Consider the following 16,297-nt stretch of genomic DNA (forward strand, 5'->3'; position numbering starts at 1 on the left):
TTTTTGGGCTACGACAACATAATTGCTTGGATAGTCAGGTTGGAAACAGATGCTAGCACAAAAATTGTTGTGAGCCATGGGGGTCCAGCATCAGGTGCAAGAATTATTATTTTTCAATGGACTTCTCAGAGTGGGCCATCCAATGCAACAGAATGGCCGGTGATTTGGGTTGAATAAAAAGATTTACTTTTCACACAGTGCATAATTAGTCTGTGGAATTCATTGCCACAAGATGTGGTGATGGAAGCAAAGAGATGGGACAAAGTCGTATTGAACAGGTCTATCAATGGCTGCCAGCCATGAAGGCTATGTGTTATGTTCAGCAGCAAATATGCCTCTGAATACCAGTTGCAGGGAAGCAATGACCGGAGAGAGGTATGCCTTTCTCTTCTACTTGTGGTCTTCTCAGAGGCAACAGCATACTGCACTAGAGGGACCTTTGGCATGACCCCACAGTGCTTTTCTTATGCTCTTAAACCAAACCATTGCATACATATCTGCCTGCATGCTTCTCAAAAGAAATAAACACTGGGCCCGCCTTATCTGCAGACACCACATCTGCAGATTTAATTAACCAATTGAAAAATGTATTTTTAAAAATTCACATACCCTGCTGCAGCCTCATTCACCTCGCAGCTGCCCAATTATTCAAATTTGGACAATTTACATGTGCTTTAGGCAATTTATGTATGCTTTAGACCAGTGGTTCCCAACCTTTAGGAGCCCGCAAACCACAGAAACAAACATTGGAGTTGTCGTGGACCAAAAGCAACCCCCTCCATAATGACCACACAAAAAATACCATTCAATTTGGTAGTCCATGGGGGAGTACTCAGCAAGACACTGGAAATGCCAGCTGTGGGAAGTCCATTCTCCACCCTCTCCAGTGGTCCATAGGGAAGCATCTTGCCGAGTGAGTGCTCCTCCTCAGACTACTGGACAGGGTGGAGAACAGACCCTCCCACAGCTGGCACTTCAATAAGCACTGGACTTCCAGAGAGAGCAAAGAACATCCTACAGCCGCAGTCAGTGGTCTACGGGGGAGCAGTCACTTGGTGAGACACTGGAAGCGATCAAAGGGGATCATCTTTTTTCCCCCTGAGACCGTGGGGATCACTTCTCAGGGTCTCGCAGACCACAGGTTAGAAACCATTGCATATATATAGGAAATTTGCACAAATTTACACCATTTGTGCAAATTTACAGAATTTATGTAAATTTACACCATTTTCTCAGCATGATTTCTGCAGACTTGAACATCCACAGATTTTGGTATTTAGGTGGGGTTCTGGAACCAAACCCTCACGGATATGGAACGACCACAGAAAATGTTTTCTACAGGTCTTCTTGCCTGTGCTTTCTTAACACTTCCCCCTCTTAAATGATAAAAGTATGTACCGATGATACAATTCACATGTAGCTTCACAGCAATGATTATGCAGCACTTTAATAAATCCATGCCATTCATAAGCATCGCATTATGACTCAATGTTTTTTATATAAAAACTGCATGTACAGTATCATAAATTTGTTTAAATATTACTGTAAACATGGTTTTTGAGAGAACTATTATGTACACTGAATTGGTAGAACTTGGGGTTCAAAAGAATTTTCAACCAACTAACCCACAACGTCAGCCTATGCATGTTTACTCAGAAGTAAGTTCCCCTGTGTTCAATGGCCCTTACTCCCAGGAAAGTGTGCACAGGATTGCAGCCCACGTCTTCTACCACAAAATCACAGACCAAGCCATTACAGTTCTGTCTCATGATCATTGAAGATTAGATCCTGTTCATTGTCTTATATTCATTTAGAGCTGCTTATACAGCTCCAGTATTATAGTTCGTCGTCGTCTGACAAGGCGTCAAGATAGTCTGTATCCACATACAAGAGGAATCCTGAAAACAGACTGTCTGCCCATGTGGGATCAGCAAAGAGACCGTTCTGATCCGTATAGAAAATCTCAAGCCACACCTCATCCTCCGGCTGAAGGTACATCACTGTGGACCCAGAAGCTACATCGTGGTTTCCTGTATTCGCGTCAAACGTCTTTATCCGGAATTTCCCATTATGCACTAGGCCAATGGCCAGATGTTTATTGGCCAAGGTGATGTCATAGGAGAAGTAATAGATCCCTGGGATGGCACAGATGAACTTCCCATTGGAAGGGTTGTAATGCCCTCCTTCGTTGAAGAGGACTTTATTGAATACGATGGGCAGTCTTTCTTCTGGGTAGCTTGTGGTGATTCCAACAGAAAAGGCAGACTTGAGGACTATTTTCCCACACTTACAGATTCCTGGTTCACCTGGTTCTCCTCTTTCTCCTTTATCTCCTTTTGGGCCTGCTGGGCCGACAGAGCCCACATCTCCTTTTGTACCTCCCAGTCCATTAGGTCCTCTTTTACCAGATTCTCCCTGGTCTCCTTTCTCTCCAGCCTGCCCTACAGGACCAGTCTTCCCTCTTAAGCCTTAAAAAAAAATTAATTCAGTTATTAAATATAATCATTCTGTGACTATCAGTGCATCAAATCACTAAATGCTATTAGATGCAAATCAGCAGAGCAAGTGAGGTTAAAAAATCCGCCTCTGTGCAGTGTTTGGGATAGGAAAGGAGCATTTCTCCCTACTTGTCCCCTTGAACCTGTTATAGGGATTTCACTTCATGCACCTGATGAACCGGACTAGGCCCAATCCTAAGCTTCCTGGCACTGTAGGCTACAGCACCAGGGTGAGGGATAAGGGATAAGGGAGGGCACCAGGATGAGGTCTCTTGTTATCTGGTGTGCTCCCTGGGGCATTTGGTGGGCCACTGTGAGATACAGGAAGCTGGACTAGATGGGCCTGTGGCCTGATCCAGTGGGGCTGTTCTTATGTTCTTATGTTCTTAGCAGTGCCGAAATGGCCACCACCATATCATGCAGGGCCAAAGAAGCTGCTGGAGGTCTCCTTTTATTTGTCCCCTTACCCTGAGGTACAAAGCCCCAGCCCCTGCAATAGACTACTTGAGTCTGTGCCAATTACTGGGGCCGACTTGAGAAGCGCCACGTTGGGCTTCCGAGTCTGACACAGAGCATAGGATCCGGTGGAGGAGGCCTCTGCTGGTGTGTCCCCCATCCCTGTCCCCCGGTTGGTCCCTCTGCTGCCTTCCTCCACCCAGGAATGCCTCACTCCCACCGTCTCACCACCCTCCCCACACTGCCTGATGCTTACCTGGTCACCGGCAGCGGCTGGGCCTCCTCTGTGATGCCAGCGGGGCATCAAAGGGTGCTGCAAATGTGCTTTATGGCACATTTGCAACACCCAGATTTGGCAGTATGAGTGCACCACCAGCGCAGAGACCCTTAGGATTGGGCCCTAGAGCCACTTAGCAAGTGCCTGGCAGGAGTGAGATTAAATGTGGGGCCTTCCTGTTTCATAGCTGTACCTTGTAGCCACTATGTAAGATGTGCCTGGAGAAACTAAAGGTATAATTATGGCAATCAAACATTTTCTGTAGGGATAGTTTTAAATGAATAAGCGTTCAATACCTGCAGTTCCCTTCTCGCCCTTTTCTCCCTTCCTGCCATCTCTGCCATCTCGTCCTGGGATGCCGATGCGCCCATGAGGTCCAGGTGATCCATTAGCTCCAGGTGGCCCTTCAGGACCTGGCAATCCAGGTATGCTACAAATGTACCTTGTAGAATAATTTTCTCCTTTAAACTGGTGGTGAAGAGGTTGTCCGCTTGTATAGATGACCAGGCTAGTGATATACAGTAACAGAAACATCCTTGGGGCTGAAAAAAGAAGAACAATATATTCTTTCAACCTCTAAGATTAATTTGTAGACAAAATAACTATATTTGATATAGGATTTTACTTGTAATATGCAAAATATGTGCATTTTTATTTAAGCAAGTGTTCATAAATTAGTTTTATGTTTTAGGAGGGCAATTTGTGTCTAAGAAATTACTTACCATAATTCTGGGCGATCATGCAAGACTGAGCTGTAAGCATCTTTCCAGAAGACTTTATTTCATACAGAAAAATCTCCTGCAAAGATGAATCTCAGCACACTCAGCATTTATTAATATTTTAAACATCAAATTATACACAGCTGTAGGAAAAACATCCAATATAATTGCCTTATTCCTAGTTCGGTAGCCTAAAATCATACATTGTAACACATTATTTTCTATGTGCAATTTTCCCTGGAGCTCTTGTAAAAAAAGCCAATACATTGTATTAGGAAAAAAGATTGACAGCTCCATTCCTGAAAAGAAATTACGCAGGTGCAGGCCCCTCTAGAATGAAGGTTGCGTATGTCAGTAGACTATCTCCACAGGCTTTACGTTTGGAGGAGATTGGTATGCACTCATAAGTCCCCAGATGTTTGAAAATGTATGGAAAGAGTGCCCAAGCATCTTTAAATATGAGAATTCCATGCCAAGGGACCAAGGAGACCCCAAATTTTGCAAATTCATGAAAAACTGCATTCTGTTGCTGGTGCCAATTAAACAAATGTATAGGATTAGTGACAATTTATGTGACAATTATTCCTAGGCCCAATCCTATGGCTCAATATGGTCCAACCCTAACCAATAGCAATGCCACTGGAACACACATTCCACTGTCACAAAGCAGCCATAAAGCATTTTGCAGCAGCGCAAGTAGATGCTTGCCCGCTCCCTGGACGGCTGTGCGTGGACCCCAAGAGGCTGCACGGCCCAACACAGTAGCCTGCTTTGTAGCCTGATGAATCTGGGAGAGCTATCTGGCAGCTGCCGGAAAGCACACCTCTTGCCTCTCTTGGCAAGTGAGCATACCAGAGGCCTTGCACTTGCTCAGCTGCCAGCCAGCTCTGTCACACTGACTGAGGCCCCGTTCATCTCTGAGTGGCCAAGGTCGCTCTGGAGATCCAGGCGGCCCTAGAAGTGGTTGGTGTGTCCCAGAAGGGATTGGCATGCAGATGTGGCTCTGAGAAGCGTGGCCAGCCCATTGCTGCACCAGGTGTCACACCCCCTTGCTACGCCCCTGGACCACACAAAACATGTTTATCTCCCACACTTCAGAATATTTCATGTTTCTGTCCCCCTTGCTTGTTCTCTTTAACTGAACTTGCATGCAGCTGTCCTCCTTGGCGCATGCTTCGTTCCTCAACAGTAGGGGTCCTGGCTGCTCTCTAAGCTGTGAATTAAAAGAACCACAGAACTATTTTCAGATGTTCGTGGAAGCATTGGACTTGTGTGTGTGGGTGTGTTTTTGTTTCCAAAACAACAGCTCCTCTCTGCGATGCCGCAAACATCTTGGAAACGGAGGAGCTTTTTGAAAGCAGTCTGTGATACGGCACAAAGATTTCTAGAGTTTTCTACAGTTTTGATGCTGAATAGTCACTTTTCCCAACAACATGGCAAACATGGGGGGGGGGGAGTTGCACTGTAAAAGTGACAGGTTGAGAAGAGTTAGAGCCCAATCCTGTGGGCTGTGAGCACCGGAGCTGTGACTGCTATAACACCCAGTGAGTAAGTGGCACCAGTGGAAAGTCCTTCGCTGTTCCTCAGGCACCGCATCCTGCTCGACAGCCGCTGGGGCAGGTAAGGTTTGCACTGGGCTGTGGAGGGACGTGGGGAGGGTGGCAGGAGGGCATTCCAGAGGTGGGGAGTGGGTGTTCCTAGGTGGAGGGAGGGCGGATAGGCCTGGGAGGGAGCGGGAACAGCAGAGTAGGCCTCTGTCGCATCCTAAACCTTGTTCCAGGTCTGCCAGCTGGATCTGAGATCTGATCTGGATCTCCAGATCTGAGTAGCCCTATGGAGCAGGCTGGGGAACATTTGTACCCGAAGCAGATCTCCCACCTGCTTGAACCCAATGCTGGGTAAAGTGCTGGGCCGGTGGCCCCATTGTGCCAGCATTGGATTGAATTGGGCTGCCCAACTCATCTTTCCTACCTGCAGCTTCCCTGCTGCAAATTGCACTCCCCTTCACTGCTCTGCAGGTGTGCAGTGGTGACCAAACGTATATCTGCTGGTACAGCAACTCTTCAGCTATACAAACCTAATAGGCACACATTTCCAGTGCTACAGTGGAGTAATATCCAGCCCATTCCCATGTCCCACAACAATCTGAGAGCACATTTCTCAAAGCAGAATTAGCAATTTGCCTCAGTTTTGTCCATTACGTCAAGACAAAATGCAAAAACATGAAGGGCTGTCTGACATCATCATCATCATCACTAGGTATTTATATACCGCCTTTCTGGTCATCGGATTACTCCTCTGACTTTATTCAAGGCGGTTTACATAGGCAGGCGTTTCTAAATCCCTCAAGGGGATTTTTACAATCATAGAGGTTCTCCCTTTCAAGAACCAACAACATTTCAGAATGGATCTTCCTGGCCTGGTCTCACTTCTGGCCTCCAGTTCTCCCAGCAGGCTGACAAGCAGCTCCATCTCTCACATGGAGGGCAGCGAAGATGCTTCTTGCTCACACCGAGAGCAAGTGGAATCACTCAGCTGGGCTTGTCAGCTGCTTCATGGTCACGCCATTCTCAGCCCTTCAGGGAGCTTCCGGTGTCCTCAAACTGGCAACCTTCTGATGTTATCTTTGGGCTAACAGAGGCTCTACCCTCTCGACCAGACCTCCTGCCCTATGCAATTATTTGCATTGTTTTTTCCTTGTTTCTGTTGAATTGGCACTCAGACCATTATCAATGCATACGCCAGCCCAAACACTCTGGTTGCGAGAGCCAACACAATCTGCCAAGGATCCACTTATAGACACTTCGAACAGCTTGCAGGGCTGCCATCAGCGTAACAACTGCTATGCAATCCACCAAGGCTTGAAAACCCGAAGTAAAATAAACCTAAACCCTGGACCAGCACATGCCAGTTGGCTGTGATGAGACTGCATATTTTCCATGGCCATTAACTGAGTCACACAACCCTAGAACAGGACAGCATTCGTACACACTGTTGGCAGAGAAAAGCTTAGGAATGAAGTCACAAAGAAAACAATTCAAGTGTGACGCATGGGCCCAATCCTATCCAATTTTCCAGTGCTGGTGTAGTTGTACCAGTGGGGTGTGGGCTGCATCCTGTGATGGAGGGGCAGTCACTGGGGTCTTCTTAAGGTATGGGAACACATGTTCCCTTTTGATGGGGCTGAATTGTGGCTACACTGGAGCTGGAAAGTTGGATAGGATTGGGTCCCATGACCGTAGACTGAAGAAAACAGAAGAACCAGCAGCCAGTATTTTTATTATCATCCATATCAGTGATTCCCAAACTGTGGGTCAGGACCCACTGCTGGATCATGGCCCAAGTTTTGATGGGTTACATAGTGCTGAGCAGAGCCTCCAATGAAAACACAGGTGATGGAATGATCAGATAAGTACAGTGAGACCTCAGCATCCACAGGGGTTCCGTTCTCTGAGCCCCAGTGAATACCAAAAACGATGGATAATCAAATCCGCAGTTGACCTGACGTGTACCTTCCGAACGTAACCAGAGTTGCGCTCCAGTCATGTTCAGAGTGTACAGTTCAGGCCTCAATGTAGATCAGGGGACCTGCATTGAGTCAAATCCATGGATGACAAGATCTGACCTGTAATTACCTCAAGCCCTGAAGCTATTCACACATATGATAGTTGCTAATTGCCCTGCAAACAGTTCAGCTCCTGCAGTCTGCAAGGACCTGAACTCCTGCAGTTTGCAAGCATGTGTAGATAAAGGGAGATAAATGTCACCATCTCATTTCTGGTTATTATTACTGTGACATCATGGGATAGTTGTACATGTGTGTCAGACACCAGATTTCATATGAACTCACATTCACCAAAATGCAGGGCTGCCCCAGAATCTGTGTACATGCTCAGGCCTGGTCTGTGGATGCAGCAGAACTAAAAAAAATGAAAGTTTCTCACCTCCAAGAAAATAAAAATTTCCCTCCAGAATAGCCCATCGTTGCTTGATCATATTCTAAGACAGTGTTTCTCAAACTGTGGGTCAGGACCCACTAGGTGGGTCGTGAGCCAATTTTAGGTGGGTCCCCATTCATTTCAATATTTTATTTTTAATATATTAGACTTGTGTGACAGATGTGACTGCATTTGGGGAAATGCTACAAATCTGTACTTTTAACAAGCTACTATGTATATTCTTTTAACAATGATAGTAAATGGGATTTACTCCTGGATAAGTGTGGATAGGATTGCAGCCTAGGATTGTTAAAACTTTTCCTGCTTGATAATGTCACTTTTAGTCATGACATCGCTTCTGGTGGGTCCTAACAGATTCTCATTCTAAAATGTGAGTCCCAGTCCTAAATGTGTGAGCACCACTGTTCTAAGAGCATCATATCACAAAAGCATATCACAAAAGGTCTGTAAGCAGCTAGGACCAGCCAACCTAGACCAGCATTTAGAAAAGCAGGCTGCCTTCTGCTTACACTAAACCCTGACAACAGGCAGAGGCTGAGCTTTTGGAGCTTAATTGCGACTCACACACAAGCACCCTGAAATGCAAACATCTGGAATGACAAATATTTTCTATAGTAAATACCAGGGAGCGGAATGCAACTCATAAAGGCTTGAGTTGCAAAAACACACATTTTTCATGACTAGTGTTAACTTGAGTCACAGATGACTCAGACCTGACTCACAACTCAGGGCCAGTGACTTGAAAAAGTGTCATGACTCGAACAGATTCGAGTTCTGACTTGTTTTGTGTATGTTTCTGACCTGGTGTGTATGTGTGTGTGTGCCCCCGTGCAAGTGCTTGTTTACTTTTTATTTTTTGGCCCGACTTGCACTGTGACTCGTTTCTCATAATGACTCTGACTCAAGTAAAAAATGACTCTACAGCGGCTCAGGATGAGTCACTTGTTATGACTCATGTATTGACTCAAGTTAGGGGGAAGTAGACTCGTGACTTGACTTGCAATTCGGTGCAGTAACGCTGGCACATCCCTGGTAAATACAGCCCAAGTTGACATTTCCTTAAGGGCCCAATCCTAAAGAGTGCACGCCAGCTTACCACTGGCACACAGTGTTGCAAACGTGCCGTAAGGCATGCTTGCAGGCCCTAGCACCAGTGGAGCTCCTGTGCTAGCCCAGCACTGGCCAGTGCTGGTGGAGCACTGGACCTCCACCATTTGGCAGTCATGTGGACTATCAGGCAGCAGAGAGGTAGGTGGGGGGCATGGGGGAGACAGGGAGGAGGTGTTCTGGGGTGGGGAGAGGCAGAAGGAGGGCGAGGAGAAGACGTACCAGGGTGGGAGGGAGGCGGGACCAGTGGAGCTTTGCTCCACCAAATCTTGAGCCTCCATATCAGGCCATCTGCCTGACACAGAGGCTCTGAGTTCTAGGTTGACACTTGGGTCGTCATAGAATTGAGTAGCCCCATTGCAGGGCTACTCGTTTTACCTGGGGGAAGGGGACGAAAGTCCCCTTCTCCTGAGGAGGCGGTGGCGGTGGCAGCTGCCTGGGGTGGCTGGATGTAGTGGCAGCCATTTTCAGTGCCGCTGCAGCCCCACACGCTGGGCAACTCAGGATGGGGCTGTAAGTCAACCATTCAGGCTGTAGCAAGTTCTCTTGCTATAGTGGCACAACTACTATGGTACTATTTCTACATGTGAAAACTAGAGTACATTCTTGTTGGGGTGATTTGACTGGTAACTACATCAGGGGGATTAATCAGTAATATTGAGCATAATCAAGAAATGAAGCAAAATCTTGTGCTGGCCTCCCCGACAGACGTAGCCTGTGATGAGAATCCAACGATTTAGTGTAGACAAAACAAGAATTAATGGTTTTGCTGCAAGACTTATGGCCAATTTAATTGTAGACCAAATAATTTTAGTTCCAGACCCTCCAGGTGTAATAAGGAAAGAGCAGGAGATCCAGCAAATGACTCACAGCCTATGCAGGGGACCTGAGCTTGAAGGGCAGATGTAGTGGCTTTGACTAAAGCATGGAATTGGCAATTGCAAAATAACTCCATTGCATTACGTGCTTCCCTGTTGTCTGCAAAGTCCAGGATTTAATTGTCTTTAAAAGAGAAATCTGGAGACATATGGTGTCTTCATAATATAATTTTTAATACATAAATAGAGCCTCCCAAAAACAGGGAGAAAATTGTTGATTTTCAGATGCCCTTCAGATCATCAGATGCCCATCAGATGGGCGTCAGATGCCCAGGGAGCAGTCACAACTGCACTTCAATGATAGGTTAAAAAAAACTTAATGGCAAATAAAGGAATTTTGTCAGGGGGTACCAAAATTTTTTTGGTTCCCTTTTAGGTGTATAAATTTTTGGGGAGGGGGCATTTTGGGGTACAAAAGCCTCTTTGGGGCACCTTTCCTTCTCCACTGGATCATAATTTCATATGATTATTGGATCATGATTTTTCCGAATCACAATCTATAAAACTATGTAAGCTTACACAAAGCATGAATGCTAGTCTTCACACAATACAGTATATGCAAACATTTTCTACGATCCTGAGCTCCCACCACCTGGAATGGCTCTGAAGGGGAGGGGCTGCTTGCATGCTGCAGTGAGGCTCCCTGCAAAACTTAATGCTTTGCAGCCCCTCTAGCTATGCTGGAGGGGGTAGGGGGCAAATGCCCCAAGTGCTGCATCCACACGGTGCTCCAGACTGTTTGGGAAACCTTCTGAGATTTCCAACATGATCTTAAGCAGTACTTCCTGTTTCCCAGAAGTATTGTTTAAAGAATGAGAGGAAGCCTCAGAAGGTTTTCCCAGCCATTTCTAGTGTTGTGCAAGCCTCCAATGCACTGGGTAAATATGCAGGGGTGGCATGGTGTGTGTGTGTGGGGGGTAGCATCGTGGACCTTTGCCCTGGGGTGCAGAGAGGGGCAGGTCCATTACTGGCCGCTGGCTGTGTGTTCGTGTCTGACAACACAATTCTTTCTCAAAAAGATGCCAGTTGTCAAAAAGAGAGAGTGATGTTGCCCAGAAAACTTCAATTGTTTCCTGGGTGGCCACATTAAAAAAAATTATTTCTATTTATTTAAAGAATTTACATCACACCTTTCTTCCCACGAGGGCAATCAAGGTAGCTTCCAACAAGGAAACAAAATAAAAACAATCATAAAACATTAAAAACACTGAAAAACAAAACAAAACAAGCCCAATGGGTCACGTGAGTTGTTAAAATTGCATTAATTAAAATTACAAGGGGGTCTTACCAAGGTCTTGTTCTATAGCACACAGCACATCTTTCCAAAGCGAGATGAAAATTTATTGCCCGGCTAAGCAAGAGAAATTATTTGGTATTGATGATCTCCTTTAGAATTTATTGTTTTCACTTGTTTTTCCTTTCATATTGCCTCTTTACCAAATCTTTTCTATATTTGGTAACTGGTAATAAAATTAAGGGATACGACCAACCTTGATTAGCACCATACACGTCTGTCCTAAGCATTACAATGTACGAAATTCAGGAAAGTGTGTTCTCTTTTGACCACTAGATGACACTGTACTGTAATTGTGCATTGAGAAAAGTTTCAGCTTCAGGAATACCTGAGACATTGTATCAAATTGCAGCAAAAAAAAAAAAAAATTGACATGGTCCTGATGAACGTAAGAACAGCCCTGCTGGATCAGGCCATAAGCCCATCTAGTCCAGCTTCCTGTATCTCACAGCGGCCCACCAAATGCCCCTGGGAGCACACAAGACAACAAGAAGACCTGCAAGGCCTCCTGGGAATTGTAGTTTAAGAACATAAGAACAGCCCCACTGGATCAGGCCATAGGCCCATCTAGTCCAGCTTCCTGTATCTCACAGCGGCCCACCAAATCTGGGAGCAAACCAGATAACAAGAGACCTGCATCCTGGGGCCTTCCTTTGCATCTGGCATTTTGATACATAGCCCATTTCTAAAATCAGAAGGTTGCACAAACACATCATGGCTTGTAACCTGTAATGGATTTTTCCTCCAGAAACTTGTCCAATCCCCTTTTAAAGGCATCTAGGCCAAATGCCATCACCACATCCTGCGGCAAGGAGTTCCACAGACCAACCACACGCTGAGTAAAGAAATATTTTCTTTTGTCTGTTCCTAACCCTCCCAACACTCAATTTTAGTTGATGTCCCCTGGTTCTGGTGTTATATGAGAGTGTAAAGAGCATCTCTCTAATCACTTTATCCTTCTCATGCATAATTTTGTATGTCTCAATCATGTCCTCCCTCAGGCATCTCTTTTCTAGGCTGAAGAGGCCCAAACGTAAGCCTTTCCTCATAAGGAAAGGCTTAGCCTTTCCTAAGGAAACGTAGCCTTTCCTCATAAGGAAGGTGCTCCAGCCGGTCAGGGAGCTAGAAACACCAAACCTTATAGTGGCATTTTCTGCAATTGGGACTTTTAAAACATCCCAGGAACAAAGAAGTATTAAAACTAGTTTACTCAGATCCCAATCCTATCCAACTTTCCAGCATTGATGCAGTCATACCAATGGTGAATGTATGTGCTGCATCCTGCAAGGGGAGCAGTCACAGAGGCTTCCTCAAGGTAAGGGTATATTTGTTCCCTTATCTCAGGGCTGCATTACAGCTGCATCAGCGCTGGAAAGTTGGATAGGATTGGGCCCTCAAAACACATTTTCAGGGTGTCTTTCAGTGCAATCCAATGTATGACTACTCAGAAGTAGGTCCCATTGAGTCTAATTCCCAGGTATGAGTGTATAGGCCAATGCAGGGGTCTGGGGAAGGTGAGGAGGAGGTGGGAGGGAGGCATTCTGGGGTGGGGAAGAGCAGGTGGAGGCCATTCCAGGGACGGGCAGGTGGGGAGCGGGAGGTGGGGCTGGAACCCGGCAGTTATGCCGGATCCCAATCCTGTTCCCTGAGCAGCGTTGAGCAGCTCTAAGCCGCTCCATTCTTCTCAGACTTGTGCTACCTCCTGAGGTGGCGCAAGTCCAAGGAGACCCACTGGGGCTGGGGCTGCTTACCTAGGGGTAAAGGGAAGAGTTTCTCCTTGTCTCTGGCTGAGCTGATTCTGGCCCAAATCTTGCACTGGAGACAGCGCAGGCCTCCTGGCCTGGCCCAGTCGCATAGCTAAGGGGGTGCAGGGGGTAACAGTTGCACCGGGCATCAAGCTTTAGGGGGGCAACAAGCTGAGCTTGACACTAGTGACCAAAATTGTGGAAATCTTGGTATGTATGAATAATATTCATCATGTTATATATCATTGGAAAGGTAATTTAATGCAGAATGCAATGAAATAAACTGCATTGGAATAGCTTTATTCTATCAAAAGTTATGGCCAATTAACCAGAAAATGAAAACACAACTGTCTTATGGAACAAAAAGCGGATTTGCTTGACTCCAAATTGACCTATGAGACTGATTGTTCTGAGTGCCAATGAGATGTTATTATGATACAGCATGGAATTAATAACTTTTTTTATTTACTTAATTAAATTTGATTTTATCATGCAGGGGCTCTACAAAATCTTCTTTGACCCTGGGTAGCAGATAGATGCCTTAGCTATGCCAGTGACTGGGGAGAGGTAGTAGAGCAAGTGGGTGGTGAGCTGCTGGGGGGGGGGAAGGTGGTAGTTTCCTTCCAATTTTCACTTTTTAAAAAGCCCGGGCATGATGTCACTTCCGGTTGTGACATCACTTCCAGGGCAACATTTTGAGCTTGGCACCAGGCTACATGATCATTAGCTACGCCACTGGCCTGGCCTGCCCGTTTCAGCATAAGATAGGATTGCGCTGTACGTCTTCTAGCCTTTAAGGTGCCCTGCGACTCTTTGTGTTTGTTCTAACAGTTTTATTCCTGTTGCATTCCATAGCATATTGTATATCAGAGACACTTGCACTGTGTTTCTAGAATCTTGGTGATCCTGGCTATACTTTGCACCCAGCCCAGGAAAAGCAGCAGCGCAGAAACCTGGCTCTGTTAGAGGCAGGCAGAGAAAACTGGAATTGTTGGCAAACACAGACAGATGCTGTTTCTTTGACAGCATCGCTTTCAATGGCCAATTGTCCCCAATTGTTTCTCCCCCTCTCAACCCTTAAGAAAAATTAGTCACTAAAGAGAGGTCAGATAAGCAGAGTGATGTGGCAAACTCAGAAAGGGAGTAGCAGCTTCTGCTTGCCTGTGTGTTTGCTTACAGTCCCCTGCTGCAGTAGTGTAGCTACGGGGGGGGGGTAAGTATTGCAGGCACTGCAGTGTGCTGTGTAAGCGGCTTCTTCCACTCGCTGTCAGAGCCATTCCGCCTGTTGGTTCAGTAAGCACCTGCAGATTGCCATTGCCACCCGGGATGGTTCTGACGGCAAGTGGGAGCGGCCGCTTACCCAGCACATAGCAGCACCTGCAGTAAGTGCCGTTTTATCTCCTAGCTCTGCCACTGCTGCACCGCTCCCTGCCCACTAAATGCAAGCAGGAAGTGGATCACCCACCTCCTTCCCTTGTTTCTGGCTTCTAAGACTTTCCGTTTGATTTATAGAGCTGGAGCAAATGAAGGAGCTCCATTTAAATCAAGCCCTGCACTTCTGCAGTTGAAGAAGCCATATGAGGAGTGCAGTAAACAGTGGCATTTTTTTTTTCTTTTTGCAATTTTTTGTGCCAAAGAGGTGGCATCAGGTGAGCTTCCACACTGGGCAAGACCAATTATGCAGAATTCTTATTATGCAAATATCCTTCCTTTGCACATGTTATAGATGTCATGGCACAGCTTTTCTTAGTGGAGAATTTGGACTACTTCAGTGTACACATGCCCCTGGACATAGGAATTGAGTGGAAAGTGAATGTTCCTACTGCAGATGAATCTGGGAAAAAAGATGATGACAATAATCAAAAGACAGGCGGAAGAGATGAAAGGATGAGAGGTTCAGGCTTGTCAACTAGAGAACACAATGCTTAATAAGTGCATCACAAGCATAATCACAAGGGGGCACATATATCTCTTTTTGTGTGTTGCATGTAGAAAGATTGAATAACTCACACCGGCCACCAAATCGTTGGCATGCGCCCATGACATTTTGTCCCTGAAAACATGGGCCACCAGACAAACAATCTCGCAGCGTTATCACCGTTCCTTTCAATGTCGTACTTATGCTTATTTTTAAAAAATCTCAAGCTACAGAAAACATGTTGAATGAATCGGAGTCTCACAGACCTCTCGCCTCATTCAAAAGCTGTGGTTTTTCCCCATGCTGGCACATGCCTGCCAAGTCAAGTGTGAACAACAAACTTTGCAGATAAATCATAGAAGCAAAAGTCCAACTGGCAGCATCGTGAACCAGGAAAGAGGAGAAACACCCGGAGATTTAAGGACTTCTCTCATTGTCCAAAAAGAACAAAGATCCAAATCTATGCCTGGATGATGAGAGATCGGGGAATAGCGCGGCTGTCTCAACTGGCAAGACTCCGAAAAGCATCACAGCATCCAAGAAAACAGCGCGCCCAGTTAGCATCATTCCGATGCTTTGGCACTGATCAAAATAATTGGAAAATTGCAAGAAGCGAGTGCAACCATCATGGCAGATTTATTTATTTATTTATTTGGCGTATGGCATATAATACATGGAATTATATAACATTTAAACTAGATCAAATATCAATGTCCAGTTCATCCAGCCATTCAAGGACAGAGTTACCTTCGGGGGAAAAGTCAGACCATGGGCCAGTATGCGCCCTCAGTTTGCACAATAATTTCAACATCAATGCCCGATGGAAAGTTAAATGGGCAGTCGAATGTCCAGAAACAGCTAGATGTATAGATGATGATCCTATACTTAAAGTGCCATGTTTTGACTTACCTCACCAGCCTTGGAAAACTCTGAACAGGATTTGTACCCTACATGGTGTTTGTCAGGATTCAATGTTTCAATGGGGGCTAGTATCTTCCCCACAGTGTGATTGTGGGTTTTCCTGCCAAACCACATACCACATTGTGTCTGGCTGCAAATTGAGGGCGTATCAAGGCGGAATGAAAATTGGATGCAGCAAACAGAGGATTGTGATGGCTGTCAAGTAAGAAGCAACCTTTTCTCCAGGTTAGATCATAGTTAAAGATCATCATCATCATCATCATTAATTTTTTTATAGGATTTCTATCCTCACCTTTCTACCACACATTGGGGCATCCATGGTGGCTTACAACCATCAAAACAATACAAGGCAAAAGATCAAAACATTAAAACACATCAATTAAAACAACAAAACAGATCAGACCACAATGGATCACACAATCATTAAAATTACATTCATTATAAAGTGCCAGCCCATCATGTCAACAATTAAAAGCTTCCTTCAATAAAGAAAATGTCTTCAGGCCCCAGGATAAGGTCTCCACA

General features: G+C 45.5%; 1 protein-coding gene across 1 annotated transcript in view; it reads right to left on the reverse strand.

Moving 5' to 3' along the window:
• Positions 1-1,575: 1,575 nt before the first annotated feature.
• C1QTNF7 (C1q and TNF related 7) overlaps positions 1,576-16,297 on the reverse strand; it is a 50,463-nt gene continuing 35,741 nt past the window's right edge. The window contains exons 2-3 of the mRNA XM_066632553.1: positions 3,528-3,773; positions 1,576-2,468 (exon numbers count right to left, since the gene is read on the reverse strand). Of these exons, the coding sequence (XP_066488650.1) occupies positions 1,837-2,468; positions 3,528-3,773 (878 nt within the window). The 3' untranslated portion in view covers positions 1,576-1,836. The remainder of the gene's footprint in view (positions 2,469-3,527; positions 3,774-16,297) is intronic.

Source organism: Tiliqua scincoides, chromosome 6 (assembly GCF_035046505.1).
Source record: "Tiliqua scincoides isolate rTilSci1 chromosome 6, rTilSci1.hap2, whole genome shotgun sequence".
In the NCBI taxonomy this organism is placed as follows: Eukaryota; Metazoa; Chordata; class Lepidosauria; order Squamata; family Scincidae; genus Tiliqua; species Tiliqua scincoides.